The sequence below is a fragment of the Melozone crissalis genome, unplaced genomic scaffold (assembly GCF_028551555.1).
Source record: "Melozone crissalis strain CALT ecotype California unplaced genomic scaffold, PUWL_Pcris_2 ptg000132l_1, whole genome shotgun sequence".
NCBI classification, from domain to species: Eukaryota; Metazoa; Chordata; class Aves; order Passeriformes; family Passerellidae; genus Melozone; species Melozone crissalis.
The window spans coordinates 6201208-6222456 of NW_026535905.1; the positions used below are offsets into that span (position 1 = coordinate 6201208).

Genomic DNA, 21249 nt, shown 5'->3' on the forward strand with positions numbered 1-21249 from the left:
CGGCAGCAGCCAATAGGCGCCCAGAGATGAGGGGCAGGGCGGGACAATGGCTCACGAGTGCACCGGGGGCGGGTCCAGGCGATCCAATGGGAGAAGGGGGCGGGGCCGTGTGGAGCGCTCGACAACAGGCAAGGGGCGTGGTTTCCTGGGCGTGGCTTATGGAGAATATACCACGGTAATGGGGTGTTCTTATGAGGGGCGCGGCTCAGAGCGGAGTTTCTATTGGTCAGCACCGAATGGGTGGGGCTTAACAGCGGCGGAGCGACTGAAGGGCCAGGGAATGCGCGTGGCCTGGTGAGGGGCGTGGCCTGGCCGAGTTCCTACGGCAGGGTCCGGGGCAGAAACGAGCCCCGGTCCCTGTCCCTTTCCGGGTCCCGTTCCCGTTCCTATTCCCGGTCCTTTTCTAGGTCTCGGTCCCATTCCCATTCCCGTTCCCGTTCCCATTCCCGGTCTTGTTCCCGGTCCCGTTCCCGTCCCCATTCCCATTCCCGGTCCCGTTCCCGGTCCTATTCCTATTCCATTCCCATTCCCATTCCCGTTCCCGTTTCCGTTCCCGTTCCCATTCCCGGTCTCTCCGCCGCTCCAGCCCCGCACACTCGCAGCCGCAGCGCACCCAAACTTTACTGGATTCGTCCCGCCCGTCCCCCCGTGCCCCCCGGCCGATCCCGCGGCCCCGGGGCCGCCCCGCTCACTGCCCGCGGCCGTGGGCGCGCAGGCGGCGGAGCCGCAGCCGCTGCAGCCGCAGCGCCGGGTCCGGGCCCGGCCGGGGCCTCCCGGGCCGGTGGCGGCCCCGCGCCCGCGCCAGGCGGAAGCTGCACGGGGTGGGAACGTTCTCGAAGTAGACCCGGCACGGCTGCGTGGCCGCCTCGTAGCCCTCGGCCCGCGCCGTCACCTCGTACTCGCCCGGGTTCAGCAGCCGCCAGTAGTCCCCGTCCGAGGCTGCGGGGGTGGGGTCACACTGCTGTCCCCACCCTGTCCTTGTCCCCAGTCCTGTTCCTGTCCTTGTCCCCAGCCCCAGTCCTGTTCCTGTCCTTGTCCCCAGACCCAGCCCCGTTCCTGTCCCATCTCCATCCCTAATTCCCAGCCCCAGCCCCGTTCCTGTCCTTGTCCCCAGCCCCAGTCCCGTTCTTGTCCCATCCCGAATTCCCATCCCTGTCCCGATCCCATCCCCATTCCCAACCTAATCCTGCTTCCTTTGCCATCTGCAATCCCCAATCCCACTCCCCTTCCATCCCTGTCCCCAGCCCCATCCCATTCCTGTCCCCATCCCCTTTCCCAGCCCTATTTCCATCTCCACCTGCAATTCCCAATTCCACCCCCAAATCCCATCCCATTCCTTTCCCTGTCCCAGCCCCGTCCCATTCACATCCCCAATGCCATCTCCATGCCTGTCCCATCCCCATTTCCAACCTCATCCCATTACTCTCCCCATCCCAATCCCATTCCTGTCCCCATCCCCTCCCCTTTCCCAGCCCCATCCTATTTCCATCCCCATCTGCAATTCCCAATCCCAAATCCCATCCCATTCCTTTCCCTGTCCCCGTCCCCATTCCCATCCTCATCCCCATCCCGTTCCCATCCCGTCCCTGTCCTTATCCCACCCTCATTCCCAGCCGGATCCCGATCCCGTTCCCGCCCCAAACCCCGCCCCTCCGTGTCCCGGTGTCCCGGTACCGGTGTCCCCCCAAACCCCGCCCCTCCGTGTCCCGGTGTCCCCCCAAACCCCGCCCCTCCCTGTCCCGGTGTCCCGGTACCCGTGCGGACGTCGTGGTTGATGCCATCCACAGAGATGATGGCGTTGGGGATGCCCAGCTCGGTGTCACTGTCCCGGACCACGCCCTTGATCCCCCGGTGCACCTGCAGGGCGTGGCACAGGTGGCACGGGTGTGTCCCCCGCTCCCGGTGCCACCTCAGCGTTTGGGGACAGCCACGTCCCGCTGCCATCCCGCTGAGCCCCCACCCTGCCGTGCCCATGGCCACCCTGCAATGTCCCCAGCGTGTCACCTCCATCCCCAAAGCCTTTCAGAGACCCCTGGGGGTTCCCTGGCCCTGCCCTGCCCATGACACAGTGTCCCCATTGTCCCAGCTCCCTCCAGACCCCACCCAGTGTCCCCATTGTCCCCAGATCCCACCCAGTGTCCCCATTGTCCCAGATACCCCCACATCCCAGCCAGTGTCCCCATTTTCTCCAAATCCCATCCATTGTCCCCACATCCCACCCAGTGTCCCCAAATCCCACCCAGAGTCCCCATTGTCCCCAGATTCCACCCAGTGTCCCCATTGCCCCAGCAACCCCAGACCCTCCACTCGAGACCCCTCCCCAGTGTCCCCATGATCCCAGAACCACCTGGATCCCCCCAGTGTCCCCATACCCCAAACCCCCCAAATCCCCCATCCTGTACCCCACTTCCCCATATTCCCATGGTCTCAGCACCCCCAGACCCCCTCAGTGTCCCCATGTCCCAAAACCCCCAAAATCCTCCATCCTGGATGCCCCAGTGTCCCCCTTGTCCCAGCACCCTCAGATCCCCTCAATGTCCCCATGCCCCAAATCCCTCAAATCCCCCATCCTGGACCCTCCTTCCCCAGGATCCCCCTGGTCCCAGGACCCCAGACCCCCTCAGTGTCCCCATGTCCCAAAACCCCCCAAACCCCCACTCTGGACTCCCAGAGTGTCCCCACGATCCCAGAACCACCTGGATCCCCTCAGTGCCCCCATGTCCCAATCCCCCATCCTGAACTGCCCTTTCCCAGTATCCCCATGATCCCAGAACCACCTGGATCCCCTCAGTGTCCCCATGTCCCAAATCCCCCACAAATCCCCCATCCTGGACCCCTCCTCCCCACTGCCCCCCTCATCCCAATAGCCCCAGGACCCCCCCAGTGTCCCCATGTCCCAAAGCCCTCTAATCCCCCATCTTGGACTCCCCCTTCCCCAGTGTCCCACTGGTCCCAGGACCCCAGACCCCCTCAGTGTCCCCATGTCCCAAAACCCCCCAAATCCTCCATCCTGGATCCCCCAGTGTCCCCACGATCCCAGAACCACCTCGATCCCCTCGGTGTCCCCAAGTCCCAAATCCCTCCAAATCCCCCATCCTGGACCCCTCTTCCCCACTGCCCCTCTCATCCCAGCACCCCCAGAGCCCCCCAGTGTCCCCATGTCCCAAATCCCACCAGATCCCCCATCCTGAATCCCCCTTCCCCAGTGTCCCCATGGTCCCAGCACCCCTAGACCCCTCCAGTGTCCCCATGTCCCAAACCCCCCCAAATCCCCCACCCTTCCCCCACTGCCCCCCCATCCCAGCACCCCATTCCCCCCCATTCCCATCCCACTCCATCCCCTCCGCACAGACAGACCTCGAGCTGTGTCCCCAAGCCCCGGGTGGTGCCACCCCCGGTGCCACCCGGTGCCAGCCCGTGCCCCACCTGCTCCATGAAGAGCAGCAGCGACTCGCGGTTGTTCTCCCACTCGGCGGGCAGCTCCGAGGCGTGCGGGAATTTGTCGCAGGAGAGCTCCACGGTGATCTCGAAGCAGTTGGTGTGCAGGTAGCTGAAGTCGTTCATGCCTGGGGGCACAGCGAGGGTGGCAGCAGGGGACAAAGGGACAGAAAAATCCCGGAGTGACAGGAAAATTCCAGAAATTCCCTGGATACTGAGAGTTTCAGACTTTCTGTGCTGGCAGCACTGACCCCCAGGAGAACACTGCATTTAACCTGAGGGCATAGAGAAAGCTTCCAAAATTAAATAATAGAACTAAAATTATGAATGTGCAGCTGGATTAGAAATGTGTAATATCACAGGGTGGAAACCTTGCAATTTAAAGGTTTAAAATATAATAATATCTCTAAAGCAAAATAAAAGTTTTAGGGCAGAGGTTGGTCCTGTCCTTCATCACCTTCTTCTCCATGGGTTTGGGTGGTTTGGTGTAAGTGGTTAAAAAAATCCACATTGCAAGTCACAGGTAATTAATTTAATTAATAATTAAATTAATTATTTAAAAATAAAAATAATTTAGGTGTCATTTCTTAATTGGATACTTTAGCCTTAAAAAGCCTTGTAGAGAGTGAGATGGGGCTCCACTTTCAGCTTGTTAGAGTAAATTACTGTAAAATTCATGGTTTGTGAGACTGTAATGTAGGTAAGAACTGATTAATATGTGAGTCCAAATGAGAAATACCATATTTCTAAAAGAAACAAAAAACCCAAAAATAACCAAAAAAAAGAAACAAAAAAATAAGCAAAAAATAACCAACCACCCCCCAAAAAATTAGCAAAAAAAACAAAAACAAAAAACAAAAAACAAAAAAAGAAACAAAAGAGAAACAAAAAAGAAACCAAAAATCCACGTGTCCCTATTCACTGCCACCCACCGTGTGCCACTTGAGCTGTGTCCCTACTCCCTGCCATGTGCCACCTGAGCTCAGTGTCCCTACTCACAGCCACCATCTCAGAATGTCCCTGCTCACTGCCACTGTGTGACACCTGAGCTCATGGAGTGTCCCACTCAGTGCCACTGCCATGTGCCACCTGAGCTCAGTGTCCCGCTCACTGCCACCATCTAAAAGTGTCCCCACTCACTGTCAGCCACCGTGTGCCCCCTGATCTCACAGCGTGTCCCCACTCACTGCCACCCCCCGTGTGCCCCCTGAGCTCATGGAGTGTCCCCACTCACTGCCATGTGCCCCCTGAGCTCACGGCACGTCCCACTCACTGCCAGCCACTGTGTGCTACCTGAGCCCAGTGTCCCCACTCACTGCCACCATCTCAGAGTGTCCCTACTCACTGCCACCCACCATGTGCCCCCTGGTCTCACAGCGTGTCCCACTCACTGCCAGCCACCGTGTGCCCCCTGGTCTCATGGCATGTCCCCACTCACTGCCACGTGCCCCCTGGTCTCAGGGACTGTCCCCACTCACTGCCACGTGCCCCCTGGTCTCAGGGACTGTCCCCACTCACTGCCAGCCACGGTGTGCCAGTGGGCGCCGTTGATGATGTTGCCGTAGCGCGTGAAGTCGTCGTGGTGGCAGGGGCGGCGCTCGGCGCTGGCCATGGCGGGGTTGGCGGTGGCGTAGACGGTGGCCAGCCAGCGGAAGACGCCGTCGTCGGGGGTGGGGGTGAGCTCCTGCGCCTTCCAGTAGGTGCGGCTCATGTCGAAGGGGTAGGTGACCACCAGCTCCCCCCCGTGCAGGTTGGCGCTCAGCACGAACGGGTAGCGCTGCATCCACGCGATCACCGCGCGCGTCTCCGGGGCCACCTGCGCGGTGACACCGCTGTCACCTGTGCCACTGGGGCCGTGTGCGCGGTGACACTGCTGTCATCTGTGCCACTGGGGCCGTGTGCGTGGTGACACCGCTGTCACCTGTGCCACTGGGGCCGTGTGCATGGTGACACTGCTGTCACCTGTGCCACCGGGGCCATGTGCGTGGTGACACCGCTGTCACCCGCACCACCGGGGCCATGTGCATGGTGACACCGCTGTCACCCGCACCACCAGGGCCATGTATGCAGTGACATTGCTGTCACCCGCACCACTGGGGCCATGTGTGCAGTGACACTGCTGTCACCTGTGCCACTGGGGCCATGTGTGCAGTGACACCGCTGTCACCCACACCACCGGGGCCATGTGCGCAGTGACACCGCTGTCACCTGTGCCACTGGGGCCGTGTGCGCGGTGACACCGCTGTCACCTGTGCCACTGGGGCCGTGTGCGTGGTCACACTGCTGTCACCCGCACCACCGGGGCCATGTGTGCAGTGACACCGCTGTCACCTGTGCCACTGGGGCCATGTGCGTGGTGACACCGCTGTCACCCACACCACCAGGACCATGTATGCGGTGACACTGCTGTCACCCGCACCACCGGGGCCATGTGTGCAGTGACACCGCTGTCACCCGCACCACCGGGGCCATGTGCGCAGTGACACTGCTGTCACCTGTGCCACTGGGGCCGTGTGCGTGGTGACACTGCTGTCACCTGTGCCACTGGGGCCATGTGCGCAGTGACACTGCTGTCACCTGTGCCACTGGGGCCGTGTGCGTGGTGACACTGCTGTCACCCGCACCAATGGGGCCATGTGCGTGGTGACGCTGCCGTCGCCCACACCATCGGGGCCATGTGCGCAGTGGCATTGCTGACACCTGCGCCACCGGGGCCATGTGCGTGGTGACACTGCTGTCACCCGCGTCTCTGGGGCCGCCCATGTGGTGACACCACTGTCATCCACACCACCAGGTTCTGTGTGCGGTGGCACCACTGTCACCCGTGTCTCTGGGGCCGCCCATGCAGTGACATCACCCTCACCCAGATCTCTGGGGCCATGTGTGCGGTGACACTGCCATCACCCGCGTCTCTGGGGCTGCCCGTGCAGTGACGACACTGTCACCCACATCTGTGGGGCCATGTGTGTGGTGGCACTGCTGTCACCCACATCTCTGGGGCCACATGCGCAGTGGCACTGCCACCACCCATGTCTCTGGGGCTGCCTGCACAGTGGCACCGCCATCACCTGCATCTCTGAGGCCATCTGTGCAGTGACACCGCTGTCACCCACAGCTCCAGGGCCACCCACGCAATGACACTGCCGTCACCCGCAACTCCAGGGCCACCTGCACGGTGGCACCACCATCACCCGTGTCTCTGTGCACCTGCACAATGACACCACAGTCACCTGTGTCTCTTGGGGCCATGTGTGCGGTGACACCGCTGTCACCCACATCACCGGGGCTGCCTGAGCGGTGGCACCACTGCCATCCGTGTCTCTGTGTGTGCTGGGGTCATGTGTATGGTGACACCTCTGTCACCCGCATCTCCAGGGCCACCTGCACGGTGACAACTCCTGTCACCACGTCTCCGGAACCATCCGTGCGGTGACACCGCTGTCACCTGCATCTCTGGGGCCATGTGCGCGGTGACACCTCTGTCACCAGGGCTGCCTGTATGGTGACACTGCCATCACCCGCATCTCCAGAGCTGCCTGTGCGGTGACACCACTGTCACCCGCACCCCTGGGGCCACCCACGTGGTGACACTGCTGTCACCCGTGCCTCGTGGTGGTGGTGGCCTTGTCCTTGTGGCTTCTGGTGACGCCCTGGGTTGGGCGGGTTCAGCCCCAGTGCAGCCCCTGTGGGTGGGCAGCACCCGCCCCGCTGGACTGGGAGGGGTTTGGGGGTTTCTGAGGGGTTTCAGGGGGGTTTCAGGGGCACTTTGGGCCATTTTGGGGTCTCACCCCAATGTGACAGGATGGGGGTTTTGCGGTCTCTCCCTGATGTGAAGGGATGGGGGTTTTGGGGTGTCACCCCAATGTGACAGGATGGGGGTTTTGGGGTGTCACCCCGATGTGACAGGATGGGGGTTTTGGAGTCTCTCCCTGATGTGAAGGGATGGGGGTTTCGGGGTCTCACACTGGTAGAATGGGGGTTTTGGGGTCTCACCCCAATGTGATAGGATGGGGGTTTTAGGGTCTCACCACAGCGCCACCCCAGGAGGATGGGGGCATTTTGGGGTCTCACACTGATAGGATGCGGGTTTTGGGGTCTCACCAGGGCGCCACCCCAGCGGGATAGGGGTTTTGGGGTCTCACACTGATAGGACGGGGGTGTTTTGGGGTCTCAAACTGACAGGGTGAGGGTTTTGGGGGTCTCACCCCGATGTGACAGGATGGGGGTTTTGGGCTCTCACCGTGGCATCCCCCCAGCAGGACAGGGATGTTTTGGGGTCTCACACTGATAGGATGGGGATGTTTTGGGGTCTCACACTGATAGGATGGGGAAGTTTTGGGGTCTCACCATGGCACCACCCCAGCAGGATGGGATGTTTTGGGGTCTCACACTGATAGGGTGGGGATGTTTTGGGGTCTCACACTGGTAGGATGGGGAAGTTTTGGGGTCTCACCATGGCACCACCCCAGCAGGATGGGATGTTTTGGGGTCTCACGCTGGTAGGGTGGGGATGTTTTGGGGTCTCACCGTGGCGTTGGCGAAGGTGTAGTACTCGGGGATGGGGATGTAGTGGTTGGGGAACTCGTGGGGCACCAGGTCGTTGTCCTCGGCGTCCCACAGCGCCGTGTTCAGGTCGGCAAAGTTGTGGTTGAGGTCGATGCCCTCGTACGTCCAGCGGCCCATGGCCCATCCCGCCAGCTCCGAGCCCTGCCGGGCACCGCGGGCACCGGGGTCACCGGGAGGGGCATCGGGATGGGCACTGGGATGGGCATTGGTATCACCGGGAGGGGCACTGGGATCACCGGGATGGGCACCGGGATGGGTGCTAGGATCACTGGGATGGGCACTGGGGTCACCAGGATGGGCACTGGGATGGGCATCGCAGGCACCAGGGTCAGCGGGAAAGGCACTGGGATCACTGGGATGGGCACCGGGATCACCGGGATGGGCACCACAGGCACCGGGATGGGCACTGGAATCACTGGGATGGGCACTGGGATGGACACTGGGTGGCACTGAGATGGACACCCTGGGCACCAGGATCACCGAGATGGGCACTTGGGGTCACTGGGATGGGTACTGGGATGGGCACCGGGATGGACACCAGGATCACAAGGATGGGCACCACGGTCACTGGGGTGGGCACTGGATCACAGGGGTGGGCACAGGGGTCAGTGGGATCCCTGTGATGGGCACAGCAGTCAGCAGGATGGCCACCAGGATGGGCACTGGGATGGGCATCATGGTCACTGGGATGGACATCGATGGACACTGGGATGGGCACCAGGATCACCAGGATGGGCACGAGAATGGGCACCAGGATGGGCACCAGGGTCACTGGGATGGGCACAGCAGTCACTGGGATGGGCACTGGGATGGGCACCGGGATGACCAGGATGGTCACTGGGATGGTGACCAGGGTGGAACCTGTGGTCATCTGGATGAGCACTGGGATCCCCGGGATGGGCACCGGGATGGGCACCGTGGTCACTGGGATAGATACTGGCAGATAGATGGGCACCAGGACCACTGGGATCCTCTGGATGGGCATCAGGACACCAGGATGGGCACTGCAGTCACTGGGATGGACACTGGGATGGGCACCAAAATGGACACTGGGATCATGGGGATGGACACCGGGATGGGCACTGGGATGGGCACTGGGATGGGCACCGTGGTCACTGGGATAGATACTGGGATGGGCACCGGGATCACTGGGATCCTCTGGATGGGCACTAGGACACCAGGATGGGCACCGGGATCCCCAGGGTGGGCACTGCGGTCTCTGGGATGGGCACCAGGATCACCAGGATGGGCACGAGAATGGGCACCAGGATGGGCACCAGGGTCACTGGGATGGGCACTGGGATAGGCACCGGAATGGACACTGGGATCATGGGGATGGACACTGGGATGGGCACTGGGATCATGGGGATGGACACCAGGATGGGCACTGGGATCATGGGGATGGACACCGGGATGGGCACTGGGATGGGCACTGGGATCATGGGGATGGACACTGGGATGGGCACTGGGATGGGCACTGGGGTCATGGGGATGGACACCGGGATGGGCACTGGGATGGGCACTGGGGTCATGGGGATGGACACCGGGATGGGCACCGGGATGGGCACTGGGACGGGTGCCGGGATCACTGGGGTTCCTGGGATGGCACGGTTACGGGCAGGGGCCGTGTGTGCCAGCCGTACCAGCCTGTAGGCGGTCTCGTAGCCGTCGGGGTTCATGGAGGGCAGCAGGTGGATGCGCGTGCCCGTCACCAGCCGCACCACGCGGGCGTCGCCGCGGCGGAACTCGCGGCACAGGAACTGCATCAGGTTCAGCAGCAGCTCCCGGCCCAGCACCTCGTTCCCGTGCATGCCGGCCACGTAGCGGAACTCGGGCTCGCCTGGGGGCCACCGGGTGCCGCACTGTCCCCGTGTCCCTGTGCCGCCCTGGCCACTGTCCCCGTGTCCCTGTGCCACCCTGGCCACTGTCCCTGTGCCACCCTGGCCACTGTTCCTGTGTCCCTGTGCCACCCTGGCCACTGTCCCCGTGTCCCTGTGCCACCCTGGCCACTGTCCCTGCGCCGCCCTGGCCACTGTTCCTGTGTCCCTGTGTCACCCTGGTCACTGTCCCTGTGTCCCTGCACCGTCCTGGCCACTGTCCCTGTGCCACCCTGGTCACTGTTCCCGTGTCCCTGTGCCACCCTGGCCACTGTCCCTGTGCCACCCTGGCCACTGTCCCCGTGTCCCTGCAGCACCCTGGTCACTGTCCCCGTGTCCCTGGTCACTGTCCCCGTGTCCCTGTGCCACCCTGGCCACTGTCCCCGTGTCCCTGCACCGCCCTGCGTGGCCCTGGTCACTGTCCCCATGTCCCTCCACCAGTCTGGGTGTCCCTGTCCCCATGTCCCTGCACCATCCTGGGTATCCTCATCCCATGTCCCTGCATCAGTCTCGGTGTCCTTGTCCCTGTGCTGGACCAGTCTGGGTGTCCCTCGTCATTGTCCCCATGTCCCTGCACCATCCTGGGTGTCCTTGTCCCCATCCTGGACTACCCTGGGTGTCCCCGTGTCCCTGCAGCACCCTGGCTGGCCCTGGTCACTGTCCCCATGTCTCTCCACCAGTCTGGGTGTCCTTGTCCCCATCCTGGACCAGTTAGGGTGTCCCTGGTCACTGTCCCCATGTGTCTCCACCAGTCTGGGTGTCCCTGTGTCCCTATCTCAATCCTGGGTGTCCCTGGTCACCCCTGTCCTCATGTCCCTGCACCACCCTGCGTGTTCCTGGTCACTGTCCCCATGTCCCTGCACCAGTCTGGGTGTCCCTGTCCCCATCCTGAGCATCCCTGGGTGTCCCCGTACCCATCCCCATCCTGGGTGTGCCTGTTCCCATGTCCCTCCACCAGTCTGGGTGTCCTTGTCCCCACACTGGACCAGTCTGGATGTCCCTGTGTCCCTGTCTCCATCCTGGGTGTTCCTGGTCACCCTGTCCCCATCCATCTGCACCACCCTGGGTGTCCCTGGTCACTGTCCCCATGTCCCTGCACCAAGCTGGGTGTCCCTGTCTCTGTCCTGAGCATCCCTGGGTGTCCCTGTGTCCCTGTCCCTATCCTGGGTGTCCCTCTCCCTGTCCTTCACCAGGCTGGGTGTCCCCATCCCCATCCTGAGCATCCCTGGTCACCCTGTCCCCATCCTCGTGCTCCACATTGGACATCCCTGGTGACTGTCCCCGTCACCCTGCACCAGTCTTCGTGTCCCTGTGTCCCCATCCCCATCCTGGGTGTCCCCAGCCACCCTGTCCCCCCGTCCTTCACAGGTCTGGGTGTCTCTGGTGACCCCAACTCCATCCTGGACATCCCATGCCAAGCTGGGTGGCCCAGTCACCCCATTCTGAGCCAGCCCTGGTGACTGTCCCCACCCTCCCTGTACCAGCCCTGGTGACTGTCCCCACCCCCTGTACCAGCCCTGGTGACTGTCCCCACCCCCCTGCACCTGCCCTGGTGACAGTCCCCACCCTCCAGCACCAGCCCTGGTGACTGTCCCCACCCTCCAGCACCAGCCCGGCCATCCCCGACGCCCCCTCCTCATCCTGGGCACCCCCAGTCGCCCCATCCCCAGCTGGGCATCCCTGGCCGCTGTCCCCAGGCCCATGGTGTCCCACCCCGGCTGTCCCCAGCTGTCCCCGGCTGTCCCCTCGGCACGCACCCACTTCGTGCTGCCCGGGGTTGTCCGAGATCTCCATCACGTAGAGGCGCAGCCCGCGGGAGCTCTGCCCGATGCTGTACACGCGGGTGATGTCGGGGCACTCCTCGCTCACCCTCTTCATCAGCTGCGGGGGTGGCACCGTCAGGGACACCCCGAGGTGGCACAGCCCCCCCGGCCCCGCTTGGGGACACGGAGCCACCCCGGGGCTCGCGGGGAGGGTGGCACCTTTCTCATCTCCTTGTAGTTGTGGTGGCGGAAATCCAGCTGCGGCTCGGGCGGGGCCGGGGGGTGCCAGGCGTGGGCATCGCTGGGGTCTGCGGGGACACCGAGGGGACACCGGGGGGACACCGGGGGGACACGGTCAGGGACAGCGAGCAGCCCAGACCGCCGCTCTGGTGACACCGCCGGGCGCTACCGGGGCGGCGTGTGGGGACCTGGGGGACGCCAGCGACGCCCACAGGGGACAGCCAGGGGGACACCAGCGGGACAGGGGACAGCCAGCGGGTGCCTACGGGGCATGGAGACAGCCAGAGGGTCACTGCGGGACAGGGGACAGCCCGCGGGTCCCCGAGGGACAGGGGACAGCCAGAGGGTGGGCAGGGGACAACCAGCGGGTGCCTACGGGGCATGGAGACAGCCAGAGGGTCACTGCGGGACAGGGGACAGCCCGCGGGTCCCCGAGGGACAGGGGACAGCCAGAGGGTGGGCAGGGGACAACCAGCGGGTGCCTACGGGGCAGGGGACACCAGCGGGTCACTGTGGGGCAGGGGCCAGCCAGAGGGTCACTGTGGGGCAGGGGACAGCCAGCGGGTCCCCACAGGGCAAGGGACAGCCAGAGACACGCACCGGGCAGGGGACAGCTGGGGGGACACCAGCAGGTCACTGCGGGGCAGGGGACAGCCCCGGGGGGCAGGGGACAGGCGGGGGGGGACACGCACCGGGCAGGGGACAGCCCCGGGGGGCAGGGGACAGGCGGGGGGGACACGCACCGGGCAGGGGACAGCCCCGGGGGGCAGGGGACAGGCGGGGGGACACGCACCGGGCAGGGGACAGCCCCGGGGGGCAGGGGACAGGCGGGGGGACACGCACCGGGCAGGGGACAGCCCAGCACCTCGGCGCGCAGGCAGACGGTGCCGTTGCGGAACCAGCTCTGCGGGTTGATGCGCAGGAAGCGCCCCACGAGCGGCGAGGGCAGCAGGTTCAGCACCGGCGTCTCGGGGTCCTTGTTGGCCGGGAACACCTGCGGGGACAGGAGGGGACAGGAGGGGACAGGAGGGGACAGCAGGGTCAGGGAGAGCCGCCCGCGGGGCTCCAGGGGTGCCCGGTGCCCTCCAGCACGGCCAGGGCAGAGCCCGGGTGGGGCTGCGGGCGCCGCTCGGAGCCCAAGGGCAGCAGGGATGGGCACAGGGAGCCCCAAATCTGTTCCTGGCAGGGGTCAGGCAGGGGGACCCCAAAATCCACCCCTGGAATAGAGATCCCCAAACCTGATGCTGGTACACCTGGGTACACTCCTGACATGGCGACCCCCAAATCCACCCCCAGCACAGGAACCTCAAACCCACCCTGTGCCAGAGATCCCCAAATCCATCCATGGTACAGAGACCCCAAACCCACCCCTGGCACAGGGACCCCAAACCCACTCCGGCACAGGCACCCCAAAATTCACCCTCAGCAACAGGGACCCCAAACCCACCTCGTCCCAGGGATCCCAAACCCACCCCCAGCACAGGACCCCCCAAATCCACCCCTGGCACGTGCCCCCAATCCACTCCTGTCTCTGGGACCCCAAAATCCACCCTCAGCACAGGGACCCCAAATCCATGCCTGGCATAGAGACCCCCAAATCCACCTCAGGTACAGGGACCCCAAACACGGCTCTGGCACAGGATCCTCAAACCCAGCTCTGGCACAGGGACCCCAAACCCAGCTCTGGCACAGGGACCCCAAACCCAGCCCTGGCACAGAGACCCCCAAACCCAGCTCTGGCACAGGATCCTCAAACCCAGCCCTGGCACAGAGACCCCCAAACCCAGCTCTGGCACAGGGACCCCAAACCCAGCCCTGGCACAGAGACCCCCAAACCCAGCTCTGGCACAGGGACCCCAAACACGGCTCTGGCACAGGATCCTCAAACCTAGCCCTGGCACAGGGACCCTAACCCCTCCCCAGCTCCAGGCTGCCGTGCTGTGCCCGGTGCCACGCCACCCCCACGCGTGTCCCCGTGTCCCCACGGCCGTGCCAGGGGGGCTGGCAGGTGCCCAGGCAGGACAAGCAGCCTTTGTGCTGGGGGGAAATGCTGCAGGGCGCCCGGCAGGGCCAGGCCAAGGGCAACAGAGCCCGGGCACGGAGCCAGCTGGCACGGGCACCCCGGGATGGGCACCCCGGGATGGGCACCCTGGGATGGGCACCGCGGGATGGGCACCCTGGGATGGGCACCCTGGGATGGGCACTCCGGGATGGGCACCCTGGGATGGGCACCGCGGGATGGGCACCCCGGGATGGGCACCCCGGGATGGGCACTTCGGGATGGGCACCCCGGGATGGGCACCCCGGGATGGGCACTTTGGGATGGGCACCCTGGGATGGGCACCCCGGGATGGGCACCCTGGGATGGGCACTCCGGGATGGGCACCCCGGGATGGGCACCCCGGGATGGGCACTCCTCCCTGGGGTGGTTAACCCTCCTCGGTGTGGTTAACCCAGCGTGGTTAACGCCCTGCCCAGTGTGGTTATCCCACCTGCCATGGTTAACCCTGGCATGGTTAACCTCCAGTATAATTAACCCTGGCCTAATTAACCCTCCTGGCAGAGTTATCTCACCTGGTTAACCTCCAGTATAATTAACCCTGGCCTAATTAACTCTCCTGGCATTGTTACCCCCCTGGCACGGTTAACTCTTGGAATGGTTAATCCACCTGGCAAATTAACCCAAGTATGATTAACCCTGGCCTGACTAAACCCCCTGGCATCATTGCCCACCTGGCACAGTTAACTCACCACAATTAACACCAGTATAATTAACCCTGGCCTAATTAACCCCACCCTGGCATCATTGCCCACCTGGCACGGTTAACTCACCACAATTAACACCAGTATAATTAACCCTGGCCTAATTAACCCCCCTGGCATGGTTATCCCACCTGGCATGGTTAACCTCACCACAATTAACCCCAGTATAATTAACCCTGGCCTAATTAACCCCACCCTGGCATCATTACCCACCCTGGCACAATTAACCCCAGAGCATCATCAACCTCCCCACCATGCTTAACCCCCTCACCATCATAACCTCCCAGGTGATTCCTGCCCCCCAGCCCTGTCACCTCCCCATGTCCCCGCCCTGTCTGGGGATGCCACCCCCGATGCCACCCCCGATGCCACCCCGATGCCACCCCGGTGCCACCCCGGTGCCACTCACCGCCTCCTCGGTGCCGTTGCGGCTCGGCAGCCACGCGTGCGAGTCGTTGCTGACCTGCACCTTGTAGGACGTCACCCAGTCGTACCTGCGGGGCACGGGGGGGGTCAGGGGGTCCCCCGCGCCGTCCCCCCCTTGTCCCCGTTGTCCCCTTACGTCCAGATGGAGTTGAGGCCCTGGGTGATGACCCCGGTGAAGCGCGTGAGGCGCCGCGCGTCCACCTCCAGCCACTGCCGCGTGTCCTCGCGCCCCGCGCACCAGCCGCCGTCAAAGAAGTCACCGTCGTAGAGCCCTGACTGTGGGGACAGCAGGGGACACGCACAGGGACAGGGCCCCACCGCCCGCCGTGTCCCCGAGCCCGGGGTGGCACCGGGGTGGTGGCACCGAGATCAATGGGAGCCACACGGGAGGGAGGGGGCAGAGCTGGGGAGCGCCTGGGACACTCGCGGGCCGTGAAGATGGCACAAACTCGCCACAAAATGTCACAGACATGCCACGAAGATGCCACAAACTCGCCACAAAATGTCACAAACACATCATGAAGATGCCACAAACTCGCCACGAACGGGCCACACCTCCTCTGTGTTTGTCATGCACTTGCCATACCTGCATGCCTCGTGTGACATCCAAACGTCCCTCCAGCCTGGCACAGCCTGGCACAGCCTGGCACACTCTGGCACACTCCCAGCACACTCTGGCCCACTCCTGGCACCCCCTGGCACACTCCTGGCACACCCTGACCCACCCTGGCACACCCCTAGCATGCTCCTGACCCACTCCTGGCACACCCTGACCCACTCCTGGCCCACTCCTGGCACCCCTTGGCCCACTCCTGGCACCCCCTAACCCACCCTGGCACACCCTGGCACCCCCTGGCATGTTCCCGGCCCACCCGGCAGTACCTGGATGTTGAGGCGGCCGCGGTGCGCGCCCAGCCCGTGCCGCTTGTGGCTCGATGCCCGGAGCTGCTCGTCCAGCACCCGCAGGGACTCCAGCCCCAGGGGGGGACACGCTGGGGACACAGCGGGGACAGCGCTCACACCGCAACCCCCGAATGGCCGGGGCCATCCCCACCCTGTGTCGCCACCGAGCTGTGCCATGGGGACCGTGCCAGCCGGGGCTCGACACCCCAACCCCCAGGTGCCCCCAGGTGTCCCCAGGACACGGCCAGCCCCGTGCGCAGGTGACAATGCCCGGGCCACCCGCACCCAGCGCACGTACGGGGCTCCTGCGGCGCGGCCGGAGCCTCCGGCTTCTTCCTCAGCACCTTCTTCTTCACCACCTTCTTCCTCACCACCTTCCTCCTCCTCACCGCCACCTTGCTCACCGTGGGCGCGGGGGCTGCGAGGGGACACGGGAACAGCCTGGCGCCCCGTTTTCCCCCACGAACCCCCTTTGCACACCCCGTCCTTCACACCCCGTCCCCTCGCAGCGCCCCCGTCCCCTCCCGGTCCTACCGGTGCCCGCGGGGTCCCCGGGGCTGGCGGGGGTCGCGCTGCCCTTCGGGGGTCCCGTCGTGGTGCTGCTCCTCGAGGGGGCGGCCGTGGTGCCCTTCGGAGGGGGCGCCGCGCTGGCTTTGGGGGGTCCGGTCGTGGGGCCCTTTCTGGGGGACACCCCGCTGGCGGCGCTCTTGGTTGGGGTGACCCCGGCGGCTTTGGGGGTCCCGCTGGCGGCGCTCTTGGTTGGGGTGACCCCGGCGGCTTTGGGGGACACCCCGCTGGCGGTGCCCTTGGTTGGGGTGACCCCGGCGGCTTTGGGGGACACCCCGCTGGCGGTGCCCTTGGTTGGGGTGACCCCGGCGGCTTTGGGGGACACCCCGCTGGCGGTGCTCTTAGTTGGGGTGACCCCGGTGGCTCTGGGGGTCCCGCTGGCGGTGCCCTTGGTTGGGGTGACCCCGGTGGCTCTGGGGGTCCCGCTGGCCGTGCCCGCCCCGGTGCCGCGGGGCCGGCCGGGCTGGGGGGGCGCGGCGCGGGCGGGGGGCGCCGGGGGGCCCAGCAGCAGCAGCAGCAGCAGCAGCAGCAGCGGGGCGAGGGGCGATCCCCGCATGGCCGCGGCCCTGCCGGTCCCTGCCCGCTCCTGCCGGTCCCTGCCCGCTCCTGCCGGTCCCTGCCCCGCTCCTGGGCCCGGTCCCGGCCCCTCCCCGACCCCCGCCCGCTTCCTGCCCCGGACCCCCGCCCTCCTCCTGCCCGCCCCTCCCGGGACCCCCGGCCGTGCCCTGCCCGCCCCGCCCCGTTCACCGGCCCCGTTCCGCTCTCCCTGTTACCGGACCCCTCGAACGGGAGACAGCGGGTCCCGCCCGCTCACCGGCGGGTCCTGTCCTGTGTCCCTGCCGTGTCCCCACCGTGTCCCCGCTGTCCCATCACCGTGTCCCGCTGTGCCCTCACTGCATCCCCGCTGTCCCGCAGTGTCCCCAGTGTCCCCAGTGTCCCATCGCCGGCCGGGGAGTGGCCCGGGGGTCCGCGGGGGCTCCTCCCGCCGCAGCGGCGGCGTCGCCGGCCGAGCCCGGGGACCCGGCAGGTCCCGGAGCCGCCGGTGCGGGCGGAGCGGGGCCGAACCCGGCGGCCAGGGGCGGTCCCCGGCCCCGGCCCCGGCCCCGACCCCTCGGGGGTGCCCCGGGTGGGACTCGGGGTGCCGGGTCCGGGGTGTGGCTCCTGCCTGTCCCCCCACCCTGCGCGGGGTCTCACACGCGCTCGTTTTCCGTCCCCAAAGAACTTTCCTGGCTCGACTTTCCCCTCTTTTATTGGGATTTCCCGCGGGCAGGGCTGGTGCCATCCCTGCCCCTTGTCCTCATCCCTGTGCTGTCCCTGGGGGTGTCCCAGAGCCCTGCGGGGCTGAGGAGGGAGGGGGACAGACAGACCCCTCGGGCTCTGCGCTCTGCTCCGGGCTCCTTTGGATCCGCATCACCCGGGGACGCTCCCTGCCCATCCCGGGGAGCGGGGACAGCGGGGACAGCGGGGACGGAGCATTCCGTGCCCGGTTCCCAGGGCTGGATGCTGGCACGGGTTCTGTCCCGGGCTGAGGCAGCTCTGCCTTCTGTCGAGGCTCTGGCCGTGCCTCAGCCCCGTGACGGCTCTTTCGAGGTTTGCGGCATTCCCGGCCCCGCTCCTGGCGCCGCTCCCGGCCCCGATTCGCGCTGGCTCAGCACTTCCCGGGATGTCAGGAATTTCCTGGCGCAGCGCCCGCGGCTGCCAGAGCCCGCTCGGAGGTGCCTTAAAGGCGCCGCGGCTTTTCCCGGCCGAATCCCACCGGGAAGCTGCTCCGGTTCCCCGCACCGGAGCGGGGTCAAAGCCACCGAGCAGGGCCGGGACAGTCCTGCCCAGGGCCGTGTCACTGTCCCCGTGTCCCCGAGTCCTTCCCGCAGGATTGATTTGTTTTGGTTTTTTTTTTTCACCCAAATTAAATTTGGGGTTATTTTTTGTATCCTGCTGGAGATGACAGTTATCTATTCCATTCCCAGGAGGAAGAGCTCTTCCCATTTAACCTGGATGAGTTCGTCACGGTGGACGAGGTTAAACCTGAGTTAATTTAAATTAATTACTCAGAAATGTTGAATTTCTCAGTAATTAATTTAAATTAACTCAGGTTTAAGCTGCAATTTAAGCCCTGACCACTTTTTTGTTTGTTTTTTCACTCTCAAATTAAATTTGGGGTTATTTTTTATATCCTATGACAGTTAAATATTCCATTCCCAGCATGAAGAGCTCTTCCCATTTAACCTGGATGAGTTTGTCACGGTGGATGGGGTTAACCCTGAGTTAATTTAAACTAATGACGCAGAAATATTGAATTTCTGAGTCATTAATTTAAATTAATCTCTCAAGGAGTCTCTCCCAGCCCGTGCTCCAGTCTGGGATCTCACCCGGCCTGGATGAATCTCTTCACGTTCTGACGGTGCCACTTCTCCAGGTGTCTCTGGGTGCCACCAGTGTCCTTCCAGTGTCACCCAGGGGGGACGGACCCCTTGGCACACCCTGGTGTTGTGTAGCCAGGGCTGCAGCTCCAGAAGGTTCCAGAAGGTTCCAGAAGGTTCCAGAGGGCTCCGTGGTTGCCAGGATGTCCCGTTGTGACGCCGCAGCTGTGCCATGCTGCAGTCCCAGCGTGGTCCCAAAGGGTTCAGGTGCATTCCCAGGAGCAGCAGCTCCCGGATCCCTCTGGAGAAGCCAAATCCCAACTCCCGGCCGGCCCAGGGGCTGAGGCGGCTGCGGTGCCAGGGGGGACAGGGGATGTTGGCCACGGAGCAGGAGCAGCGGGAATTCCGCTGTCCCCCAGGGCTGTGCCAGCGGGGACACGGCAGAGATCCACAGGGACCCCGAGGGTGTCCCCAAGGGATGAGCCGGGGCACAGCCCATGGGCACAGAGATCTGTCCTGGTGGCTGGACTTCATCACCCAGGAGATGTCCCACATGGAAGAACTCATCGACCAGGAGCTGTGCCAGGAGAAAGCCTGGGGAGACCAGGAACTGTGCCAGGGGCACGGCAACCGATGCCAGGATCTGTCCCAGTGGCAGGAATTCACCAACCAAGAGCGGCGCCAAGGGGAGGCCATCGGGTCCCAAGAGCGGTGCCAAGAAGCCATCGGATCCCAAGAGTGGCCCCAAGGGGAATCCAATGGATCCCAAGAGTGGCACCAAGGGGAATCCAACAGATCCCAAGAGCGGTGCCAAGGGGAATCCAACAGATCCCAAGAGTGGTGCCAAGGAGAATCCAATGGATCCCAAGAGCGGCACCAAGGGGAATCCAATGGATCCCAAGAGTGGCACCAAGGGGAAGCCATCAGATCCCAAGAGCGGTGCCAAGGGGAAGCCATCGGATACAAAAGTGTGTCCCAATGGGAAGATCTGATCAACCAGGAGATGTCCCAAATGGAAGAACTCTTCAACCAGGAGATGTTCCAGATGGAAGAACTCATCAACCAAGAGACGTCCCACATGGAAAACTTCACTGACCAAGAACTGTGCCAAGGGAACGCCAACAGATACCAGGAACGGTGCCAAGGGAATGCCAAGGGATACAAAACTGTGTCCCAATGGGAAGACTTAATCCACCGGGAGATGTTCCAGATGAAAGTATCCATCAACCATGAGACGTCCCACATGGAAGGATCCATCAACCAGGAGATGTCCCAAATGGAAGAATCCATCAACTGCAACATGTCCCACATGGAAGACTTCACCATCCAGGAGATGTCCCAAATGGAAGGATTCATTAACCACAAGATGCCCCACACGGAAGAATTCACCAACCTGGAGATGTCCCAGATGAAAGAATCTGTCAACCGCGAGATGTCCCACATGGAAGAATCCATCAACCGGGAGATGTCCCAAAAAGAAGGATCCATCAACCAGGAGATGTCCCACATGGAAGGATCCATCAACCAGGAGATGTCCCAAATGGAAGGATCCATCAACCACAAGATGTCCCAGATAAAAGAATCCATCAACCATGACACGTCCCAAATGGAAGGACCCATCAACCAGGAGATGTCCCACATGGAAGAATCCATCAACCAAGACCCGTGCCAAGGAAAAGCCAAGAGACACCCAGAACAGCACCAAGGGAAAATCGATGGATACAAAACTCTGTCCCAATGGGAAGACTTAATCCACCAGGAGATGTGCCAGATGGAAGAATTCATCAACCACGAGATGTCCCAAATGGAAGAACTCACTGACCAAGACCCGTGCCAAGGGGACACCGAGACACACCCGGAGCAGTGTCACGGGAATGTCAGGGGACACAAAACTCTGTCCCATTGGGAAGACTTCACCAACCAAGAGACGTCCCAGTGGGAAAGACTTTCCTGACCAGGAGCTGTGCCCAACAGAGCGGGGGCACGTCCTCACCCACACCGTGGGTGCCAGGGTCAGCTCCCTCCGGCCCTGCCCATCCCGACCTCCAGGGCCTTTCCCACGTGGAGCCCAGCACGGATCCCACCCCAGAGAAGTTCAGCATTCCCAGGGAGTTAATCCGAGTTTCCCCTTCTGACTCACCTGAAGTTCACAGGAAATGGCTCCCCAAAAAGGCAGGGGTGCCCAGCCATAGGCAAAGGAATTAATTAAATGAATTAAAGGAATTCCTGAATTCCTGTGGCTCTGTTGGCTGCTGCTAATGAGCCCCAGGAGGGGTTGAGTGCTCCAGGGGTGTCCCCAGGTTTGGAATGTCACCGTGGAACTGAGGGGGCTGGGGGCAGGGGCTC

At 63.5% G+C, this 21249-nt stretch overlaps 1 protein-coding gene across 1 annotated transcript; it reads right to left on the bottom strand.

The window, feature by feature from the left end:
- Positions 1-688: 688 nt before the first annotated feature.
- On the bottom strand, positions 689-17825 carry CPXM1 (carboxypeptidase X, M14 family member 1). Its single transcript, XM_054293214.1, has 15 exons — positions 17358-17825; positions 16511-17006; positions 16275-16394; positions 15956-16065; positions 15210-15349; positions 15057-15141; positions 12728-12878; positions 11864-11952; positions 11639-11762; positions 9648-9844; positions 7966-8145; positions 4957-5254; positions 3427-3566; positions 1755-1857; positions 689-939 (listed from the first exon to the last, which is right to left on the bottom strand). Exons 1-15 carry the CDS (start codon positions 17823-17825, stop codon positions 689-691), a joined length of 2952 nt encoding a protein of 983 aa, XP_054149189.1.
- Between the last annotated feature and the right edge of the window lie 3424 nt (positions 17826-21249).